The sequence below is a fragment of the Papio anubis genome, chromosome 20, assembly GCF_008728515.1.
Source record: "Papio anubis isolate 15944 chromosome 20, Panubis1.0, whole genome shotgun sequence".
In the NCBI taxonomy this organism is placed as follows: domain Eukaryota; kingdom Metazoa; phylum Chordata; class Mammalia; order Primates; family Cercopithecidae; genus Papio; species Papio anubis.
In genome coordinates this window covers 36,575,120-36,597,061 of record NC_044995.1, presented here as the reverse complement: position 1 = coordinate 36,597,061, position 21,942 = coordinate 36,575,120, and the positions used below count along the sequence as shown (strand labels likewise).

At 50.7% G+C, this 21,942-nt stretch overlaps 1 protein-coding gene across 1 annotated transcript; it reads right to left on the bottom strand.

Annotated features, from left to right (window-relative positions):
• Positions 1 to 521: 521 nt before the first annotated feature.
• Positions 522 to 11,268, bottom strand: PGLYRP2 (peptidoglycan recognition protein 2). The gene is made up of 5 exons (XM_003915075.4): positions 10,730 to 11,268; positions 6,582 to 7,652; positions 3,277 to 3,487; positions 1,503 to 1,800; positions 522 to 628 (listed from the first exon to the last, which is right to left on the bottom strand). Exons 1-5 carry the CDS (start codon positions 10,788 to 10,790, stop codon positions 539 to 541), a joined length of 1,731 nt encoding a protein of 576 aa, XP_003915124.2. The 5' UTR covers positions 10,791 to 11,268; the 3' UTR covers positions 522 to 538.
• Positions 11,269 to 21,942: the final 10,674 nt, after the last annotated feature.

The window sequence follows — 21,942 nt, the reverse complement described above, 5'->3', positions numbered from 1 at the left end:
TGAGACAGGGTCTCACTCTGTCTCCCAGGCTGGAGTGCAGTGGTGCGATTTCAGCTCACTGCAACCTCTGCCCCCTAGGCCCAAGTGATCCTCCTACCTCAGGCATGTGCCACCACCCCTGGCTAATTTTTTTGTATTTTTGTTAGAGACAGGGTTTTGTCATGTTGGCCAGGCTGGTCTTGAACTCCTGAGCTGAGGCGACCACCCTCCTCAGCCTCCCAAAATGTTGGGATTACAGGCATGAGCCACTGTGCCTGGCTATGCCTGGATAATTTTAAAATTTTTTTGCAGAGATGAGATTTCACTCTATTGCCCAGGTTGTTCTCGAACTCCTGAGCTCAGGTGATCCCCTTGCCTTGGCCTCCCAAAGTGCTGGGATTACAGATGTGAGCCACTGTGCCCTGCCCTGGGATCTCCTCTCAATAGACTACTTGTACTGGAATTATTGTCTTAAGGTCTGCTTTTGGGAAGACCCAAACTAGACAATGCATGCAAACACAGACAATACATGAACAGAGACGTTCTTTCCATGCTGTCTTTATTGAAGGTCTGTGGCTGGCAGGGTCCTTGGAGGTGGCTCCCTCCTGGATCTCCGAGAGACACTCCTGGCAGGTCTTGGCTTTACAGTCTGGAAAAAGACAAGAGAGTGTGAGGCTTGGGAGTGGTTGTGGTGTGTGGCTGGGTCTGCCCTCCTGGTGGTGGAACCCTGGATCAGGGAGGGGACAGTGGCCCAAAGTGAGAGAGGGGGGACAAGATGGGTATGAGGTGGGTATGCTAGTCAATAACTTAATGAAATGGAGTGGCAGTATGTAGGTAGCACAAGATTATCCAGGTGTGATTCTAAAGTTGTTTTAGTGATGGCGACCTAGGGCTGGGATGAGGGCATCAGGTCAAAGTTGTGCTGGCATAAGAGCTGTCATCAGGGGTTAAGGAGTTAGGGACGAAACAAGCATCCTCAGAGTTGAGATTGTCTGGGCAGAGAATTGCAACACAGGATTAAGGACTGGACAGAGGTTGTGAAGGCAAAAGGTCACAGCCTGGGTTCCTGTTGTGTGGACAGAAGGCCTTCGGGTAGGGGCAGGGGTGAGATCAGAGTTCAGCGGGCTAGGATGAGGTGGTGCAGCCTGACAGGTTGTGACTTGGGTAGAGAAGCCATGAAGGCCAGGCTGAGGTTGTGAGGGCAGAGGGGCTGCTGGTAGGTGTCAGGGTCCATGACCTGGCTGGAAAGGTAGAGGTATTAGGAGCTGGGGAAAGGACAGGCTGGCTGGGTCTGGGGCTGAGCTGAGGCCGCACAGGCAGAAGTCACAGGATCAGGGATGTTGCCTGCAGAGTGACCCGCAAAGGCTGGGCCTGGGTTGCCTGAAAAGATGTGCGGCAGGGAAGCTGGGGGCCTGGCTGAGGCTGTGCGAGCACAGCGGTTACAGGCAGGGGGCAGGGACCTTGTGGAACTTGTGTAGACCGAGGGACGGCGGGCCGTGGTAGTGCAGGCTGCGCAGACTCACCGCGGTGAAGTGCGGCCAGGTGCGCAGCAGGTGGAAGAGCGCGTCGCCGGGGCAGTCGGTGCGCACCAGCTGGCGGTGGCCCAGCAGCGCGTAGTCCGGCCGCAGGAGGCCGGCGCGCACCGCACAACTCGGGAGTGTGTCGCGCACCGTGCGCAGAGCGGCCTCGGTGGGCAGCGCCGCGGTGTAGTTGCCCACTATGGCCACGCCAAAGCCGAGGGAGTTGTGGCCGAGCGTGTGCGCGCCCACCCAGTGCCAGCCGCGTCCCTCGTATACGTAGCCATCCGAGCCCACCACGAAACTGCGGAGGGGAGGGAGAAGCAAGCACCATGCGGCGTCGCGGGGACCCGGGCCCTTATCCGCGCCCCTCCCGGATTCTGTTGGTGTGCCAAGGGCCACCGACCCCAAGACCCGCGCGGTCGCGCCGCCTCTGTCCCATCCAGCTCTGTTCCACTCTCACAACAGCCGCCACTCCAGAACCGTTGGGTTTCTCTGGATCCGCCCTTCCCAGTGCTGTCGCCCCCTCACCCTCCCTCCCCTCCCACTTCCTGCACCTTTCCTCGAGTCAGTTCTCTTACCCAATTCAAGCCTTTCTGGGATTTTAGGATATTTTCTCCTTTTCCTTTTCCTTCCTTCCTTCCTTCCTTCCTTCCTTCCTTCCTTCCCTTCCTTCCTTCCCCTTCCTTCCTTCCTTTCTTCCTTCCTTCCTTTCTTCTCTTTCTTCTCTCTCTTTCTTTCTTTCTTTCTTTCTTTCTTTCTTTCTTTTCTTTCTTTCTTTCTTTCTTTCTTTCTTTTCTTTCTTTTCTTTCTTTCCTTTTTGATGGAGTTTCGCTTTTGTCGCTCAGGCTGAAGTGCAAGGGTGCGATCTCGGCTCACTGTCACCACCACTTCCCGGGTTCAAGCGATTCTCCTACCTCAGCCTCCGGAGTAGCTGGGATTACAGGCACCCTCCACCACGCCCATCTAATTTTTTTAAAAAAATTTTTATTTTTAGTGGAGACGGGGTTTCGCCATGTTGGTCAGGCTGGTCTGGAACTCCCGACCTCAGGCGATCCTCCCGCCTCGGCCTTCCAAAGTGCTGGGATTACAGGCGTGAGCCACCACGCCCGGCCTCTTTCTTCTTTTCGAGACGGGTTCTCGCTCTGTCACTCAGGCTAGAGTGCAGAGGTGCGATCATAACTCACTCAAGCCTGAACTCCTGGGATCCAGCGATCCTCCCACCTTAGCCTGTCGAGTAGCTGGGACTACAGGTGCGCAACACCACCCCCGGCTGTTTTTGTTTTTGTTTTCTAATTTTTTTATTTGTAGAGATGGGGGGGGTGTCTTCCTATATCGCTCAGGCTGGTCTCGAACTCCTGGACTCAAGCGATCCTCCCGTCTCAGCCTCCCAAAGTAATGAGATTACAGGTGGGAGCTACCGCACCAGGCCTCTTTGTCTGTTTTAGGCCATCTCTGCCTGGCCCCAGACCCAGACTCTGCCACAGGTCCCGCTCCTCTCCCAGATCCCGCCTCCTGTCCTAGTTCTCTACCCTGACTCGAGTCCCACGGTTTAGCTATTCCCGGTCCCTGTTAAGGCCCCGCCCCTAGCCTAGGCCACGCCACCTCTCCAACTTGTCTGTCCCTATCAGGACTCCTCCTTGGTCTTGCCGGCTCCTCCTTGGTCTTGCCAGAGGTCTGAACCTCGAGTTCAGACCCGGTTCCCTGCATCACGCTCCACCCACTCAGACCCCACCCCCGAATGTGGGCCCCGCCCCCGCCCCGGTCGGGCCCCTCCCACCTGTAGCCGATATCTTTCCAGCCTTGCGTGTCCTGGTGGTAGCGCTGCATGGAGCGCATGTTGGCTGCGCAGCGAGCGAAGTCCGTGCAGGGTGGTGCAGGCACGTAGGTGTGATGCACGTACAAGAATCCTAGCGGCAGCTGCAGCGGCGTCGGGCGGCCCTGATAAGGCGCCGCTCCCCAGCGGCAACGGGGATGGATGGCCGGGCATCCTACAGGCAAGGGGATTCAAGGCTGGGGTCAGGAAGTATTTCTCTGCCTGCCCCCTCCACCCCCATTAAAGCGCACATACAGACCATCCCTCAGCCTCCTGTCAGATTTGGAAAGGGTCCAGTCTCACTCCACATTGGTTCTCCTTGGGCACTAACTATACTCAACTAAATCTATTTTATTTTTATTAAAAAAAATTGAGGGTGGGCCGGACGTAGTGGGTCACACCTGCAATCCCAGCACTTTGGGAGGACCAGGCGGGTGGATCACTTGAGGTCAGGAGTTTGAGACCAGCCTGGCCAACATGGTGAAACCTGGTCTCTACTAAAAATACAAAAATCAGCCAGGCATGATGGCACATGCCCATAACCCCAGTTACTTGGGAAGCTGAGGCATGAGATGACTCGCTTGAACCTGGGAGGTGGAGGTTACAGTGAGCCGAGATTGTGCCATTGCACGCCAGCCTGGGCGACAGAGCAAGACCCCGTCTAAAAAAAAAAAAAAAAAAAAAAGCCAGGCGCCGTGGCTTAGGCCTGTAATCCCAGCACTTTGGGAGGCTGAGGCGGGCGGATCACCTGAGGTCGGGAGTTCGAGACCAGCCTGACCAACATGGAGAAACCCCATCTCTACTAAAAATACAAAAATTAGCCAGTTGTGGTGGCACATGCCTGTAATCCCAGCTACTCGGGAAGCTGAGGCAGGAGAATCACTTGAACCCAGGCAGAGCGTGGGTGAGCCAAGATCGCGCTGCCATTGCACTCCAGCCTGGGCAACAAGAGTGAAACTCCTGGGCTCAAAAAAAAAAAAAAAAAAAAAAAAAAAGGCCAGGTGCGGTGGCTCAAGCCTGTAATCCCAGCACTTTGGGGAGGCCGAGATCATGGATCAACAGGTCAGGAGATCGACCATCCTGGCTAACACAGGAAACCCTGTCTCTACAAAAATACAAAAAACTAGCCGGGCATGGTGGCGGCTTGTAGTCCCAGCTACTCAGGAGGCTGAGGCAGGAGAATGGCGTGAACCCGGGAGGTGGAGCTTGCAGTGAGCTGAGATCCGGCCACTGCACTCCAGCCTGGGCGACAGAGCGAGACTCCGTCTCAAAAAAATAAAAATAAAAAAAAAGAAATTCACTCAAGATGGATTAAAGACTTACCCCCAAAATACCAGAAGAAAACCTAAGGAAAACATTTCTGAACGTTGGGCTAGGCAGAGAATCCATGACTAAGACCTCAAAAGCACAGGCAAAAGAAACAAAAATAGACAAACAGGACTTAATTAAACCAAAAAGCTTCTGCACACCAAAGACATAATCAATAGAATGAACAGTCAACTTTCAGAATGGAAGAAGATATTTGCAAACTATGCACTTGGTAGGCGACTAATACCCAGAATTTACGAGGAACTCAAACAACTCAAGAAAAAAAGAAAGAAAGAAAGAAAGAAAAACCCACTAAAAAGTGGGCAAAGGACATTGATAGACATTTTTCAAAAGAAGATATACACATGGCCAATAGGCAAAGGAAAACATGCTCAACACCACCAATCATCAGAGAAATGCAAATTAAAACCACAAAGACATATCATCTTACTCTAATCATAATAGCTATTATTACAAAGACAGAAAAGCTGGGTGATGGCTCACACCTGTAACCCCAGCACTTTGGGAGGCTGAGGTGGGTGGATCACCTGAGGTTAGGAGTTTGAGATCAGCCTGGGCCAACATGGTGAAGCTCTCTCTACTAAAAATACAAAAAGTAGCCGGGCGTGGTGGCAGGCACCTGTAATCCCAGTTAACTTAGGAGGCTGAGGCAGGAGAAACACTTGAACCCAGGAGGCGGAGGTTGCAGTGAGCCGAGATCGTGCCATTGCACTCCAGCCTGGGAGACAAGAGTGAAGCTCTGTCTAAAATAATAATAATAATAATAATAAATTGGAACTATCATTCAATCCAGAAATCCCACTACTGGATATCTGCCCAAAGGAAAATAAATCATTATATTAAAAAGATACCTGCATTCACAAGTTGATTAGGACACTATTCACAATAGCAAAGGTAGGGAATTAACTTAAGTGTCCATCAACAGAGAATTGGATAAAGAAAATATGATATATATCACAGACCTGGATGGCTCTGGGTCTGAGAGCCCTAGATGAAGGTCAGGTCCAGGTTTCCAGCCAGGATGATTGCCAGGAGGCTGTCCATAGTGGTCGGCAGGAAATGGAATACTACTTATCCATAAAAAATGAAATAATGTCAGCCGGACACGGTGGCTCACGCCCATAATACTAGCACTTTGGGAGAACGAGGGTGAATCATGAGGTCAGGAGATGGAGACAATCCTGATAAAATGGTGAAACTCCGTCTCTACTAAAAATACAAAAAATTACCCAGACATGGTGGCACATGCCTGTAGTCCCAGCTACTCAGGAAACTGAGGCAGGAGAATTGCTTGAACCCAGGAGGCGGAGGTTGCAGTGAGCTGAGATCGTGCCACTGCACTCTCCAGCCTGGGGGACAGAGATAGCCTCAAAAAAAAAAAAAAAAAAAAAAAGGAAATAATGTCTTTTGCAGCAACATGGATGGAACTGGAGGTCATTATCTCAAGTGAAACGAGTCAAACACAGAGAGACAAATACTGTAAGTTCTCATTTATAAATGGGAGCTAAATAACGTGTATGCATGGATGTAGTGTGTGGAAAGATAGACAGTGGAGATTCAGAAGGGTGAGGGGGAAAGAGGAGGGAAGATGATGACAGATTGCTTAATGGGTCGATGTATGTTATTGGAGTGGTGGGTACCCTAAAAGCCTAGACTTGACCACTATGCAATCTATGCGAGTAACAAGGTTACACTCGTACCCCATAAATTAATGCAAATAAATAAAATGAAACAAAACAAAATCAGATGAACACTCCTATTCATCCCTCAAGGCCCAACTCTGGCATTTCCTCACCTGTGCAGCTGTCCCACCCACCCCCGACCAGATCCCTTATTGCCACCTCTGGTCTCTCCTAGTCCTCAACTTCCCTGAACATATGGAGTTGGGGGCGTCTGTATCTGTAATGGGAAGGATCATAGGGTGTGGGGAACCTCCTTACCCAGGAAGGCCTCAGTGAACTCCTTGGTAGCATTGGCGGCCACCTGGGCCAGCTGTTCTTGGCTAATGCACCGAAGCTGGGAGTGTACCGGCTCCAGCCTCTGTAGAAGGACAAGAGTTCCCCACACCTGCTGGGCTAGGATGGAGGCTGAAGTCAGAGCAGCCCCATTCTGCCGTCGGAAGTTGCTGCGGAACCCTGGGTCTCTGGCCACCCCCGCCCCATAGTACTGGCTCAGCAAGTGGCTGAGGGATGGTCGGGGCTCAGGAGTCCGGCTCAGGTAGTCTCCAAGGATGACCCCATCCAGGGCACCATTGAGGAAGGCCGTGGTTAACAGAGATGCCTTGGGGTCCAGGAGAGTAAAGGTCCGAGGGGCAGAGAGCTGGTCCCAGCAGCCCTCAGTTCCCAGGTCTGGATGGCTCTGGGTCTGGGGACCCTGGAGGAAGGTCAGGCCCAGGTTTCCAGCCAGAGTGACTGCCAGGAGGCTGTCCACCATGGTCGGGGGGGTCTTGGCTTTGGCATCTGGCAAGGAAGCTTGGACATCTGGACAACCTGTTGTAGCATCTGGAGAGTTGGCTCCAATATCTGCAGTGGTGACATCTGGAGAGGCATCCCTGAGTCCTGGGGAGGAGGTGGCTTTTACATCTGGAGCAATGGCCACAACATCTGGAAAGGTGACTCCAGCCTCCCGAGAGGTAGCCGTGCTGTCCAACGGCAAGTTTATGACCTTGCGCCCTTGCAGCCCTGCCTCCAGCCCTGCCAGCAGAGGCTCCACAGCCACAGTCGAGCCATCGGGTGCCAGCACCACCCCGTATTCCCGCCCTTCTCGTACGTCATGTTGGGCCACCTCCTTGATCAGGCCTTGCAGCTCTGGGCTCAGTGGGTAGGGATCCAACTCTGCAGCATCGAGGCTCTGCACCCCCAGCAGGAAGTGGTAGAGGCGATTGTGGGGGCCAGAGTTTGAGGCTGACAGCAGCCACGCAGAAGCTGTGTGGCTGGCATTGGCAGCAGGCACCTTCTGCTCCAGCTCAGCCAGGGCCTGGATGACAGAGTCCATGAGCAGGGGCAGGGAGGCTGCAGGAGGAAAGAATGTGTTAGCCCAACCCCACCCATTGCTGAGCTTCCTCGTATTGATTCCACTTCTTCCCAATGCTCCCAGCCCTCCATCTGATAACCCCGTGACCCCCAATGCTATTCTTGTATAGATGAGGAAACTGAGGCACATAGACTGTTGCCTGTTGGCTAAAGAGCTCAGACTGTCTGTGAGTACTAGGGAGCCATAACAGGTTTATGAGCAGGAGAGAGGTGTGACCAGCCTGGCATCCTAAGACTCCTTTCTTAGGCTTAGATTTGTTTATTTGGCTGCCATAAGGAAATGGATTTTTGGGGTGCCAGGATAGAAAAGGGGAGACAGTGTGGAGGTGAGAGATGAAGGTGGCAGAAGGTAGGTAGTGACATTGCAGTGGACAAAAGTGGAAAAGTCCCCAGATCTTGAGAAGCAGAGATGGACGGTCTTTTGTGATGGATTGAAGTTAAAAGTTGGGGATGTTAGAGGGAAAGGTATTTTGAAAGATGCCTGGGACTGGCTGCGGTGGCTCAGGCCTGTAATCCCAGCACTTTGGGAGGTCAAGGTGAGAGGATCACCTGAGATCAGGAGTTCAAGGCCAGCCTGGTCAACACCGTGAAACCCCATCTCTAATAAAAATACAAAAATTAGCCAGGCACGGTGGTGTGTGCCTGTAATCCCAGCTACTCGAGAGGCTGAGATGGGAGAATCACTTGAACCTGGGAGGTGGAGGTTGCAGTGAGCCCAGATCGTGCCACTGCACTCCAGCCTGGGCAACAGAGTGAGACTTTGTCTCAAACAAACAAACAAAAACAAAAAACATAAAACAAAAAATAAACAATAAAAGGTCAGGCGCGGTGGCTCACGCCTGTAATCCCAGCACTTTGGGAGGCCAAGGAGGGTGGATCACCTGAGGTCAGGAGTTCAGGACCAGCCGGATCAACATGGCAGAACTCTGTCGCTACTAAAAATAAAAAAATTCACTGGGCGCGGTGGCACACACCTGTAATCCCAGCTACTCAGGAGGCTGAGGCAAGAGAACTGCTTGAACCCAGGAGGTGGAGGTTGCAGTGAACACAGAACCCCCTCACTGCATTCCAGCCTGGGTGACAGAGTGAGACTCCATCTCAAAATAAATAAATAAATAAATAAATAAAATTAAAATAAATAAATAAAATAAAAAGAAAGATGCCTGAGAGGCAGGGGGAGGAGCAGGATGGACTTGTGCCATGTTGGGGAAATGTCAGTGGCTGAACTGCAAACCTAGAAATGCTAAGTTAGGCTCAGAGCTGGTTCAGAGATGGGTTATCAAATAATAGCTAACATTCAGTAAACATTTACTATGTGCTAGCTAGTAGTCTAGGTAACTTATTTTTTTTTTTTTTTTTTTGAGACGGAGTCTCACTGTGTCTCCCAGGCTGGAGTGCAGTGGCGCGATCTCGGCTCACTGCAAGCTCCGCCCCCCGGGTTCACGCCATTCTCCCGCCTCAGCCTCCCAAGTAGCTGGGACTATAGGTGCCTGCTACCGCGCCCGGCTAGTTTTTTGTATTTTTAGTAGAGACGGGGTTTCACCATGTTAGCCAGGGATAGTCTCGATCTCCTGACCTTGTGATCCACCCGCCTCGGCCTCCCAAAGTGCTGGGATTACAGGCTTGAGCCACCGCGCCCGGCCTAGGTAACTTATATATTAATAATTTAACTCATTTAATTTTCACAACCCTTGTGAATTAGGTCCTATTAGCCCCTGTCTTAGTATGTTGGTGCTGCTATTACAGAATCTCTGAGGTTGGGTAATTTATAAAAGACAGAAATTTGGCCGGGCGTGCTGACTCATGCCTGTAATCCCAACACTTAGGGAGGCCGAGGCAGGCAGATCACTTGAGGTCAGGAGCTTGAGAACAGTCTGGCCAACATGGTGAAACCCCGTTTCTACTAAAAATACGAAAGTTAGCCAGGCATGGTGGTGGGCGCCTGTAATCCCAGCTACTTGGGAGGCTGAGACAGGAGGATCTCTTGAACTCGGGAGGTAGAGGTTGCAGTGAGCTGAGATCGTGCTGCTGCACTCTAGCCTGGGCGACAGAGTGAGTCTCTGTCTTAAAAAAAAAAAAAAGAAGAACAGAAATTTATTTCTCATAGTTCTAGAGGCTGGGATGTCCAAGATCAAGGCACTGGCATCTGGGACTTCCCAGCCTGCAGAACTGCAAGAAAGTAAATTTGTCTTCTTTACAAATTTACTCGGTTTCAGGTACTCTGGCATAGAAGTACAAAGGGACTAAGATAGTGTCCCTTTGCAGATGAGGCATCTGAAGCACAGAGAGGTTAAATTACCTGCCTAAGGTCACACAGCAAGGAAGTGGCAGAGGCAGGATTTGCCTTTTTGTTTTGTTTTGTTTTGTTTTGTTTTGTTTTGTTTTGTTTTTTTGAGATGGAGTCTTGCTCTGTCATCCAGGCTGGAGTGCAGCAGTGCTCAGCTCACTGCAACCTCTGTCTCCTGATTTCAAGTGATTTTCTGGCCTCAGCCTCCTGAGTACCTGGGATTGCAGGTGCCTGCCACCACGCCTGGCTAATTTTTGTATTTTCAGTAGAGATGGAGTTTCACCATGTTGGCCAGGCTGGTCTCGAACTCCTGATCTCAAGTCGTCTGCCCGCCTTGGTCTCCCAAAGTGCTGGGATTACAGGCCCAGCCAGAGGTAGAATTTGAATCCAGGAAGTCTTACTCGCCACACTCTCCTGTCTAGAATCTAGGTTCTTCTCCAGTCCACCACCTAATTCCTGTGTAGCTTTGTTCTTCTCTGCAAAAAAAAAAAAATACCCTTTCTGGCTTCTCCACCAAATCATTTCTCTTTCTTCCTAGACTAGCTCTTACGTCTCCTCCTCCAGGAAGCCTTCCCTACTTTTGCTCCCCAGGCCACAGATTCCTCCCCCTATCCTTGCCCTGACTCTGTGGAGCTGGGAATATCTATGTCCACATGCTGGAGGTTCTTTGAGAGCTTGAGTCTCCAGCCTCACTTCATGCAGGGCAAGACACAGTACACCTTCTGCGGAGCCAAGAGGTTTGGTCCCAGAACTCTACCCCCTGACTCACCTGTCCCTGGGTCTGACCACAGTAGCAATCCGAGCAGGATCCAGAGGACACCCTGGGCCATTGTTGCTGGGTTCCAGCTTCCAAGGGATATTCCTGGTTGGCCTCGGCAGAGAACCTCGGCAGTGCTGGACGGAGACAGGCACAGAGAACTGAGCAGAGCCTTTGGCCACTGTCAAAGTCCAGCGGTGAATGACAGACCTGCCTCTCGTGGAGCTGTGGGCGGGAGGCAGCAGAGACATGGGGCAGCGTACCCTGGGTCAAGGTCATCTGGGCCTCACGGTCTCCCCCAGTCTCTTCTGTCCCTCCTAGGCTGAGGTCAGTGGTCAGGAAGCCAGGCCCATCCCCAGTGGGGCCTGAAGACCAGGTGGTTCAGGCTCTATAAACTCTGCCTATTCTCCAGAGAGGTAGACCGAGGCCAGCCCAGCAAGCCCTGTCCCCTCCCCATGGTGACAGCTCTGTAGCCACTGCTGGCCACCAGAGGGGACTCTCAGCTGCCGCCTGCTCTACTGGTAAGACCAGCTGTGTTGAGGGAGAAGAGAGAAGCAAAGGCCTGAAGTTGGCACTGCCTTCTGCTTTTTTTTTTTTTTTTTTTTTTTTTTGCAACCAACACTTCAGGCTCAGGCACAGCTTGGGTGCGGGGGCTGAGGACGGTGTTTGCTGAGGCCTAAAGTTGGCACTGCCTCCTGCTTTTTTTTTTTGCAACCAACACTTCAGGCTCAGGCAGAGCATGGGTGCAGGGGCTGAGGACAATGTTTGCCAACGCCTGCTCCGAGCCCACGGGGACCAGGAGCTATCACCTCTCATCCAGTTCCAGCCCCTAATTCCAAGCCACCAGCAGTAGCTGAGAGCAGGGGTTGAGCTTGAGTGTTCAGAACCCTGGCATTATCCCAGGAGCTGACTTCTGGACTCACCTGGACTGAGAGTGAATTGTCCTTCCTCTTCTCCGGGTGCCCGTGACTGAGACGTGCAGAATGGGCCCATCTCCCCTTTATTCTGGCATCAGGTGAGACAGGATGACGAGACCAGGCTGTTGTATATGTAAATTGCTTCCCTGTGGGGCTCTCACTTCAAAACCACCCCAAGGAGTTTCCAGGAGACCCACTGGGCTGGGGACTCAGCCAGGGCGGGCCTGGGAATGTCCAGCCTGAGCCAGGCCTGGGATTCCCCTGGGGGCCCCAGGGTGGGGCCTCCTCAGATGTCCTCTTTCAGGGGACCTCCCAGCAAAAAGCTGGGCACATAGTGGAGGCTCAGGATGTAGGGTGCTAAGGGATAGAGTGAATGGGGGACACTTCCCAGGGGAGTCGAGACAATGTCCTCCTCCAAGCTCGTTTCCCAAGATTTGGGGATAGGAACTCTGCTTGGTAGAACCATGTGAAGGTTGTGGGCTGAGGCAGGGACTAGGGTGAGGCATCCTCTTTGCTGCAAAATTTAAGACAGTAGGCCGGACGCGGTGGCTCACGCCTGTAATCCCAGCACTTTGGGAGGCCGAGACGGGCGGATCACAAGGTCAGGAGATCGAGACCACGGTGAAACCTCGTCTCTACTAAAAATACAAAAAATTAGCCGGGCGCGGTTGTGGGCGCCTGTAGTCCCAGCTACTCGGGAGGCTGAGGCAGGAGAATGGCGGGAACCCGGGAGGCGGAGCTTGCAGTGAGCTGAGATCCGGCCACTGCACTCCAGCCTGGGCGACAGAGCGAGACTCCGTCTCAAAAAAAAAAAAAAAAAAAAAAAAAAAATTTAAGACAGTGCTGAAAATCTAAGTCATATATATATATATATTTATTTTAGATGGAGTCTCGCTCTGTCGCCCGGGCTGGAGTGCAACAGCACGATCTCATCTCATTACAATCTCCACCTCCCAGATTCAAGCAATTCTCCTGCCTTCCTGCCTCAGCCTACCAAGTAGCTGGGATTACAGGCATGCGCCACCATGCCTGACTAATTTTTGTAATATTAGTAGAGACGGGGTTTCGCCATGTTGGCCAGGCTGGTCTTGAACTCCCGGGTTCAGGTGATCCACCCACCTTGGCCTCGCAAAGTGCTGGGATGACAAGCGTGAGCCACTGTGACCGGCTGATAAATAATTTTAAGACTTTTTTTAAGAACAGTTTTATTGCCGGGCGCGGTGGCTCAAGCCTGTAATCCCAGCACTTTGGGAGGCCGAGACGGGCGGATCACGAGGTCAAAAGATCGAGACCATCCTGGCTAACCCGGTGAAACCCCGTCTCCACTAAAAAATACAAAAAAAAAACTAGCCGGGCAAGGTGGCGGGCGCCTGTAGTCCCAGCTACTCGGGAGGCTGAGGCAGGAGAATGGCGTAAACCCGGGAGGCGGAGCTTGCAGTGAGCTGAGATCCGGCCACTGCATTCCAGCCTGGGCGACAGAGCGAGACTCCGTCTCAAAAAAAAAAAAAAAAAAAAAAAAAGAAAAAAAGAACAGTTTTATTATTATTATTATTTTTAAAGATGGGTCTTGCTATGCTGGCCAGGTTGGTCTTAGACTCTGGCCTCAAGCAATCCTCCTGCTTTGGCCTCCCAAAGTGCTAGGATTTTGGGCATGAACCACTGCACCCAGCTTTATTTTTAATTTTATTATTATTATTTTTTGAGACAGGGTCTCCCTCTGTCACCCAGGCTGGAGTGTAGTGGTTTGATCTTGGCTCACTGCCACCCTGCCTCCCAGGTTCAAGTGATTCTCCTGCCTCAACCTCCCAAAGAGCTGGGATTACAGGTGCCCGCCCACCACTTCCAGTTAATTTTGAATTTTTAGTGGAGACAGAGTTTCAGCATGTTGGTCAGGCTGGTCTCAAATTGCCGACCTCAGGTGATCTACCCGTCTTGGCCTCCCAAAGTGCTGAGATTACAGGCCCTTTTTTCTTTTTTCAAACAGACTCTCGCTCTGTTGCCTAGGCTGGAGTGTAGTGGCTTTATCTCGGCTCACTGCAGCCTCTGCCTCCCAGGTTCAAGCTATTCTCCTGCCTCAGCCTCCCGAGTAGCTGGGATTGGCGCCTGTCACCATGCCCAGCTGATTTTTGTATTTTTAGTAGAGATGGAGTTTCACCATGTTGGCCAGGTTGGTCTTGAACTCCTGACCTCAGGTGATCCACCTGCATCGGCCTCTATTTTTAATTTTTTATAGAGATGAGTGTCTCGCTGTGTTGGCCAGGCTGGTCTCAATCTCTTGGACTCAAGGGATCCTCCTGCCTTAGCCTCCCAAAGTCCTGGGATTACAGGCGTGAGCCACCATGCCTGGCCTAGAGCAGTTTTAGGCTCATGGCAAAATTGAGCAGAAGTTACAGAGAGTTCTACCCCCTACCTTGACACATGCACAGACTCTCCTATTATCACTGTCCAGCACCAGAATGGTATACCTGTTATAATCGATGAACCTTCACTGACACATCATTATCACCCAAAGTTCATAGTTTCCATTAGGGTTTGCTCTTGGTGGTGTATATTCTATGGGTTTGGACAAATGTATAATGACATGTGTCTGCCATTAGAGTGTCATATGGAGTACAGTTGACCCTTGAACAACATGGGTTTGACCTGTGCGGGTCAACTTATGCATGAATTTGTTTCAATAAAAATTACATGGACTGTGCCTGCCTCTCCTCTCTCCCCTTCCACCTCTTCCACCTCTGCCACCCCTGAGACAGCAAGACCCCTCCTCTTCCTCCTCCTCAGCCTACTCAACATGAAGATGGTGAGGATGAAGACCTTTATGATGATTCTCTACTTAATGAATAGTAAATAAATTCCTCTTCCATATTTCCTTCCTTCCTTCCTTCCTTCCTTCCTTCCTTCCTTCCTTCCTTCTTTCCTTCCTCCCTCCCTCCCTCTCTCTTTCTCTTTCTCTCCTTCTTTCCTTCCTTCCTTCTTTCCCTCCCTCCCTCTCTCTTTCTCTCCCTCCTCCCCGTCCCTCCCTCCCTCCCTCCCTCCTTCCTTCCTTCCTTCCTTCCTTCCTTCCTTCCCTCCTTTCTCTCTCTCTTTCTCTCTCTGTCTCTCTCTCTCTCTGTCTCTGGCAGAGTCTCATTCTATTGTCCAGGCTGGAGTACAGTGGCATAATCTCGGCTCTCTGCAGTGTCTGCCTCCTGGGTTCAAGCAATTCTCCTGCCTCAGCCTCCTGAGTAGCTGGGATTACAGGTGCCTGCCACTATGCCCAGATAATTTTTGTAGTTTTAGTAGAGATGGGGTTTCACCATGTTGGGCAGGCTGATCTTGAACTCCTGACATCAGGTGACCACCCACCTCGGCCTCCCAAAGTGCTGGGATTACAGGCATGAGTCACTGCGCTGGGCACGTGGATTTTTTTTCAATGAATTACATGGAGTGTGTCTGCCTCTCCTCTCTCCCCTTCCACCTCCTCCACCTCTTCCGCCTCTGCCACCCCTCAGACAGCAAGACCAACCCCTTCTCTTCCTCCTCCTCAGCCTATTCAACATGAAGATGATGAGGATGAAGACCTTTATGAGGGCCGGGCGCGGTGGCTCAAGCCTGTAATCCCAGCACTTTGGGAGGCCGAGACGGGCGGATCATAAGGTCAGGAGATCGAGACCATCCTGGCTAACACGGTGAAACCCCGTCTCTACTAAAAAATACAAAAACCTAGCCGGGCGAGGTGGCGGGCGTCTGTAGTCCCAGCTACTCGGGAGGCTGAGGCAGGAGAATGGCGTGAACCCGGGAGGCGGAGCTTGCAGTGAGCTGAGATCCGGCCACTGCACTGCAGTCTGGGCGACAAAGCGAGACTCTGTCTCAACAACAACAACAACAAAAAAAAAGACCTTTATGATGACACACTTCTACTTAGTGAATAGTAAATATTCTTCCTCTTCCATATGATTTTCTTAGTAACATCTTCTTTTTTTTTTTTTTTTTTTTTTTTTGTTATGGGGTCTCCCTGTGTCGCCCAGGCTGGGGTGCAGTCGCCGGGTCTCAGCTCTCTGCAAGCTCCGCCTCCCGGGTTTACGCCATTCTCCTGCCTCAGCCTCCCGAGTAGCTGGGACTACAGGCGCCCGCCACCTCGCCCGGCTAGTTTTTTGTATTTTTAGTAGAGACGGGGTTTCACCGTATTAGCCAGGATGGTCTCGATCTCCTGACCTCGTGATCCACCCGTCTCGGCCTCCCAAAGTGCTGGGATTACAGGCTTGAGCCACCGCGCCCGGCCGTAACATCTTCTTTTCTCCCAGGTTCAAGTGATTGTCCTGCCTCAGCCTCCCAAGTAGCTGGGACTACAGGCATGCACCACCATGGTTAGCTAATTTTTCTATTTTTAGTGGAGATGGGGTTTTACCACATTGGCCAAGCTGGTCTTGAACTCATGACCCCAGGTAATACACCCACCTTGGCCTCCCAAAGTGTTGGGATGACAGGTGTGAGCCCCTGAACCCCACCAGATTTCCCTTTAAAGCTTGGAGTTGGGGCAGAGACCGCCTTGTTTTAAGCCAGGGGCATGTCATGGATGGCAGCCTCTTTCCTTAGGGTCTACTTAGGATTTGCGACCTTCTGGGGGCAGGGCCCTTCCTCCAGGAAGCCTCCGTGGTTACCCCTTGTTCCCCTTACTCCCTCCCAGCTCCCTGACCTGCTGTTCCTCCCTTCAACCTAGGCTGTGCTTACAGTGCTGGAAGATTCTTTGTCCAGTTTTGTCTCCCCAAGTCTAGGAGATGCTGAGTTTTTTGGGGGTGTCCCAAAGTGCCCAGCACAGACTCATGACTAAGTGAGCATCAGGGAGGGATTGCTAAATGCACAAAAAGCCTGATGAATGATGTGGGGCCAGTTTGGAGTCAGGCTCTGAAACACACACACGTACACCCACATTCAGGCAGTCACACACCAACCCATCAGGGCTGGGCTGGGCCTGGTAGGCAGAAGGAAGGCTGGAAATCCCATAATGAATCACCCCTACCCTAGGTTTCCTCACACCTCAGGAGGCCCACTTGTCAGGTTAAATCAAGGCCCCTTGGCTGGGCACGGTGGTTCATGCTTGTAATCCCAGTACTTTGGGAGGCCAAGGCGGGCAGATCACCTGAGGTCAGGAGTTCGAGACCAGCTTGACCAATATGATGAAACCCCATCTCTACTAAAAATACAAAAATTAGCCAGGCGTAGTGGCAGGCACCTGTAATCCCAGCTACTCGGGAGGCTGAGACAGGAGAATCGCTTGAACATGGGAGGCAGAGGTTGCGGTGGGCCGAGATCGCGCCATGGCACTCCAGCCTGGGCAACAAAAGCTCAATTCCGTCTCAAAAAAAAAAAAAAAAAAAAATCAAGGCTCCTCCAGGCTGCAGACAGACCAGAGGGGTCACAAGAGTAGCCACTGACTATGGAGCCGGGCCGGCTCTTGTGAGTTGTAGCATTAGCACAGACGGGCAGAGCCTTGGGTCCTAGATCTTAAGCGAGGCTGGGATGAGGCCAGAGGAGAAGGAACTTGGGGCAGGGCTGGGCTTGGGTTCAACCTCAAAGTCGACAGCATTCACTATGGTGGCACTAACGACGCTAATAATGAAGACCCTGCTACTACTGTTACAGGAAAAGGGTCCCGATCCAGACCCCAAGAAAGGGTTCTTGGATCTTGTGCAACAAAGAATTCAGGGTGAGTCCACAGAGTAAAGTGAAAGCAAGTTTATTAGGAAAGCGAAGGAAGAAAGAATGACTACTCCATAGGCAGAGCAGCCCTGATGGCTGCTGGTTGCCTTTTCTTTCCTTTCCCTCCCCTCCCCTCCCCTCCCCTCCCCTCCCCTTCCCTTCCCTTCCCTTTCTTTTCTTTTCTTTTCTTTGACGGAGTTTCACTCTTGTTGACCAAGCTGGAGTGCAATGGAACGATCTTGGCTCACTGCAACCTCCGCCTCCTGGGTTCAAGCGATTTTCCTGCCTCAACCTCCTGAGTAGCTGGGATTACAGGCATCTGCCACCACGCTCGGCTAATTTTTTGTGTTTTTAGTAGAGATAGGGATTCACCATGTTGGCCAGGCTGGTCTCAAGCTCCTGACCTCAGGTGATCCTTCTGCCTCAGCCTCCCAAAGTGCTGGGATTACAGGCGTGAGCCACCATGCCCAGCATGGTTGCCTATTTTTATGGTTATTTCTTGATTATAGGCTAAACAAAGGGTGGATTATTCATGCCTCCCCTTAAGACCATATAGGGTAACTTCCTATCATTGCCATGGCATTTGTAAATTGTCATAGTGCTGGGGGAGTGTAGCAGTGAGGACAACCAGAGGTCACTCTTGTAGCCATCTTGGTTTTGATGGGTTTCAGCTGGCTTCTTCTTCTTCTTTTTTTTTTTTTTGGAGGCGTTTCACTTTTGTCGCCCAGACTGGAGTGCAGTGGTGCAATCTCGGCTCACTGCAACCTCCACCTCTGGGGTTCAAGTGATTCTCCTGCCTCAGCCTTCCGAGTAGCTGGGATTACAGGCATCCGCCACCACACCTGGCTAATTTTTGTATTTTTAGTAGAGACGGTGTTTCACCATGTAGGCTAGGCTGGTCTGGAACTCCTGACCTCAGGTCATCTGCCCACCTCGGCCTCCCAAAGTGCTCAATTGCAGGTGTGAGCCACTGTGTCCAGCTGTGCAGGCTTCTTTACTGCGACTTGTTTTATTAGCAAGGTCTTTATGACCTGTATCTTGTGCCAATCTCCTATCTCATCCGGTGACCAGAATGCCTTAACTGGGAATGCAGCCCAGTAGGTTTCAGGCTTATTTTACCCAGCTCCTATTCAAGATGGAGTTGCTCTGGTTCACAGGCCTCTGACACTATTAATAAAAACTGCTGTGTGTGGGACTCTGAGGTAAGGTTTTATGTGCCTGTGCCTGTGGTTATTTTTTCTTTTTTTTAAAAAATCTCTGGGATTTGTTAAGCAATGTCATACAGCAGAACTCAAAGAACCTCAGCTTATGAACTGGATGTCTGTTTTTGTAAAACTGTGTTTGGAGATGAAATTCACTTAACACAAAATTCACCATTTTATTATTTATTTCTTTTTTGAGATCGAGTCTCATCCTATTGCCCAGGTTGGAGCACAGTGGCGGGATCACGGCTCACTGCAGCCTCGACCTCCGGAGCTGAAGTGATCCCCCGCTCCCAGCCTCCCAAGTAGCTGGGACTACGGATGTGCATCACCATATCCAGCTAACGTTTTGATTTTTTGACGAGATGGGGTCTCACTTTGTCGCTTGGGCTGATCTCGAACTCTTGGGCTCAAGTGATCCTCCCACCTTGGCCTCCCAAAGTGCTGGGGTTACGAGTGTGAGCCATCACACCTGGCCAAAATTTACCATTTTAAAGTGTACAGTTTAGTGGCATTTAGCATATTTACAGTGTTGTGCAGTTGTCACCTCTATCTAGTTCCAAAGAATTTGCATACCCCCAAAAGAAAACTCTGTCCCCATCAGCAGTCATTCCTCACTCACCCTTCCCCTGCCCCTGGCAACCACAAATCTGCTTTCTGTCTCTATGGATTCACCTATTCTGGACATTTCAGATCAATGGAATCTCACACTAGGGGCCTTTTGTGTCTTGTCTTTTTTTTTTTTTTTTTTAAACTCAGCATCATGTTTTCAAGGTTCATCATCATAGCCCGGATCAGTGCTTCATTCCTTTTCAGGGCTGCATAATATTCTATTGTGAGAAAGGATCACGATTTGTTTAGGTGATTGAATGTTTATTGGAACACACTTCCTTCCATTCGTTTACATTTCTATGGCTGTTTTCCTGCTATAATAGCTGAGTCACAAAGCAGAAAATATTTACTATCTGGCCCTGTCCCCATCAGCAGTTACTCTGCATTCCCCCTCCCACAGCCCCTGGCAACCACAAATCTGCTTTCTGTCTCTATGGATTCACTTATTCTGGACATTTCAGATCAATGAAATCTCACACTACGGCTTTTGTGTCTGTCTTTTTTTCACTCACTCAGCATCATGTTTTCAAGCTTCATTGTCATAGCCTGGATCAGTGCTTCATTCCTTTTCAAGGCTGCATAATATTCCATTGGATGACAGGCTCCCAAATTGTTTAGGTGATTGAATGTTTATTGGAACACATATTCCCTTCCATTCATTTACATAGCTATGGTGGCTGTTTTCCTGCTGTAACAGCTGAGTCACAAAGCAAAAAATATTTATTTACTATCTGGGTTTTTGTTTTTGTTTCTTTTTGAGACAGAATCTCGCTCTGTCACCCAGGCTGGAGTGTGGTGGTGCGATCTTGGCTCAGTGCAACCTCCGCCTCCCAGGTTCAAGCAGTTCTCCTGCCCTGCCTCAGCCTGGCTCTTTTTTATTTATTGATTTATTTTTTGAGAAAGAGTCTCACTGTATCACCCAGGCTGGAGTCCAGTGGCATGATCTCGGCTCACTGCAACCTCTGCTTCTTGGGTTCAAGTGATTCTCCTGTCTCAGCCTCCTGAGTAGCTGGGATTACAGGCATATGCTACCATGCCCAGCTATTTTTTTTTTTTTTTTTTTTTGTATTTTTAGTAGAGACAGGGTTTCACCATGTTAGCCAGGATGGGCTCGATCTCCTGACCTCGTGATCCGCCTGCCTTAGCCTCCCAAACTGTTGGGATTACAGGCATGAGCCACCATGCCTGACCATTTTTTTGTTTTTGTTTTTAATTTTACTATCTGGTTTTTTATTTAATTTATTTATTTATTGAGACAGAGTCTAGCTCTGTTGCCCAAGCTGGAGCGTAGTGGCCCGATCTTGGCTCACTGCAAGCTCTGCCTCCCGGGTTCACACCATTCTCCTGTCTCAGCCTCCCGAGTAGCTGGGACCACAGGTGCCTGCCACCACGCCCGGCTAATTTTTTTTTTTTTTTTTTTTTCTTAGAGATGGGGTTTCACCATGTTAGCCAAGATGGTCTCGATCTCCTGACCTTGTGATCCACCCTCCTCAGCCTGCCAAAGTGCTGGGATTACAGGCATGAGCCACTGTGCCCGGCCTATCTGGCCTTTTAATACAAACTTTGCTAACCCCTGCTGAGCCAGCCCACCTGGATTCAAATGCCTATGCTACTGCTTACTGGCTGGAGAAAGTGGCTTTATCTCTAGTCTTCATTTCGTCCATCTCTAAAATGGGAGAATAGTACCAACCGCATGGGGTGACTGTTAAGGATAAATGAGTTGATACTTGTATAAAGTGCTTAAAACAGTGCCTAGCACAGCTTAGTGTGGTGGCTCATGCCTGTAATCTTTGGGAGGCTGAGGCACGCGGATCACCTGAGACCAGGAGTTCAAGACCAGCCTGGCCAACATAGTGAAATCTCATCTCTACTAAAAACACAAAAATTAGCCAGACGTTGTGGTGTGTGCCTGTAATTCCAGCTATTCAGGAGGCTGAGGTAGGAGAATTGCTTGAACCCAGGAGGCAGAGGTTGCAGTGAGCCAAGATTGCTCCACTGCATTCCAGCCTGGACAGCAAAAGTGAAACTGTCTCAAAATTAAACAACAACAACAACAAAAACAACAAAATACCCTCAAAAAAACACGTGGAATGCACTTGATGAATAGGGAGTAGAGGATGGTGGTGTCCTGGGTTCCTGTTGTCCCACCCGCCTGCCCCAGCTTCCCCAGCAAAGGTTCAGCCCAGCCCATGGGAAAAATCCATTTAATTATTATTATGGCTGGATTCCCATGTCCTAGAGGAGTCCAGACTCATAGTCATGTATTATTTCTGCATCTGGGGCACCTGTCCAAGCCCAGGGCTTCCCTGCTGGCCCCTGGTCTTCCAGTAGCCAGCTGGGCCTTAGGGCTGGGCCTGGAGCCGATCTGGAACCACAGCTAAATCATGAAAGCCAAGGTGAGCCAGCCCCCCAGTTAGTTGAACCCAGTTTACCAAAAAGAGACTCAAGTCATGACGTGAGCCAATGACCACGCGGCCTCCAGCTGGGGCTTTTCTGCCATCCCCAGTGGGCAGAAGTTGACTTCAATTGCATCTTTCTGGGACATCAGAGGTGAGATTTAATCTCTCAGGCACCTGGTCCTGGAACTGGGGAGGAGGAAGTTTAGTAATTCAAGACATGGGATATTGCAGAGATATGGTGAGCTTAGCTCTTGCCAGTATGCGAGGGGCCAAGACTGAGTGTGGGGGAATGGGGCCAGATGTTAGCGCTTCCTGGCGGAATATTTACGGAGCACCCACCGGCTCCTAGCTGTTATCACCCTGCTTCAGAGAATGACACAGGGCAAAGGACTTTAAACATATCTTCTACAGAAAAA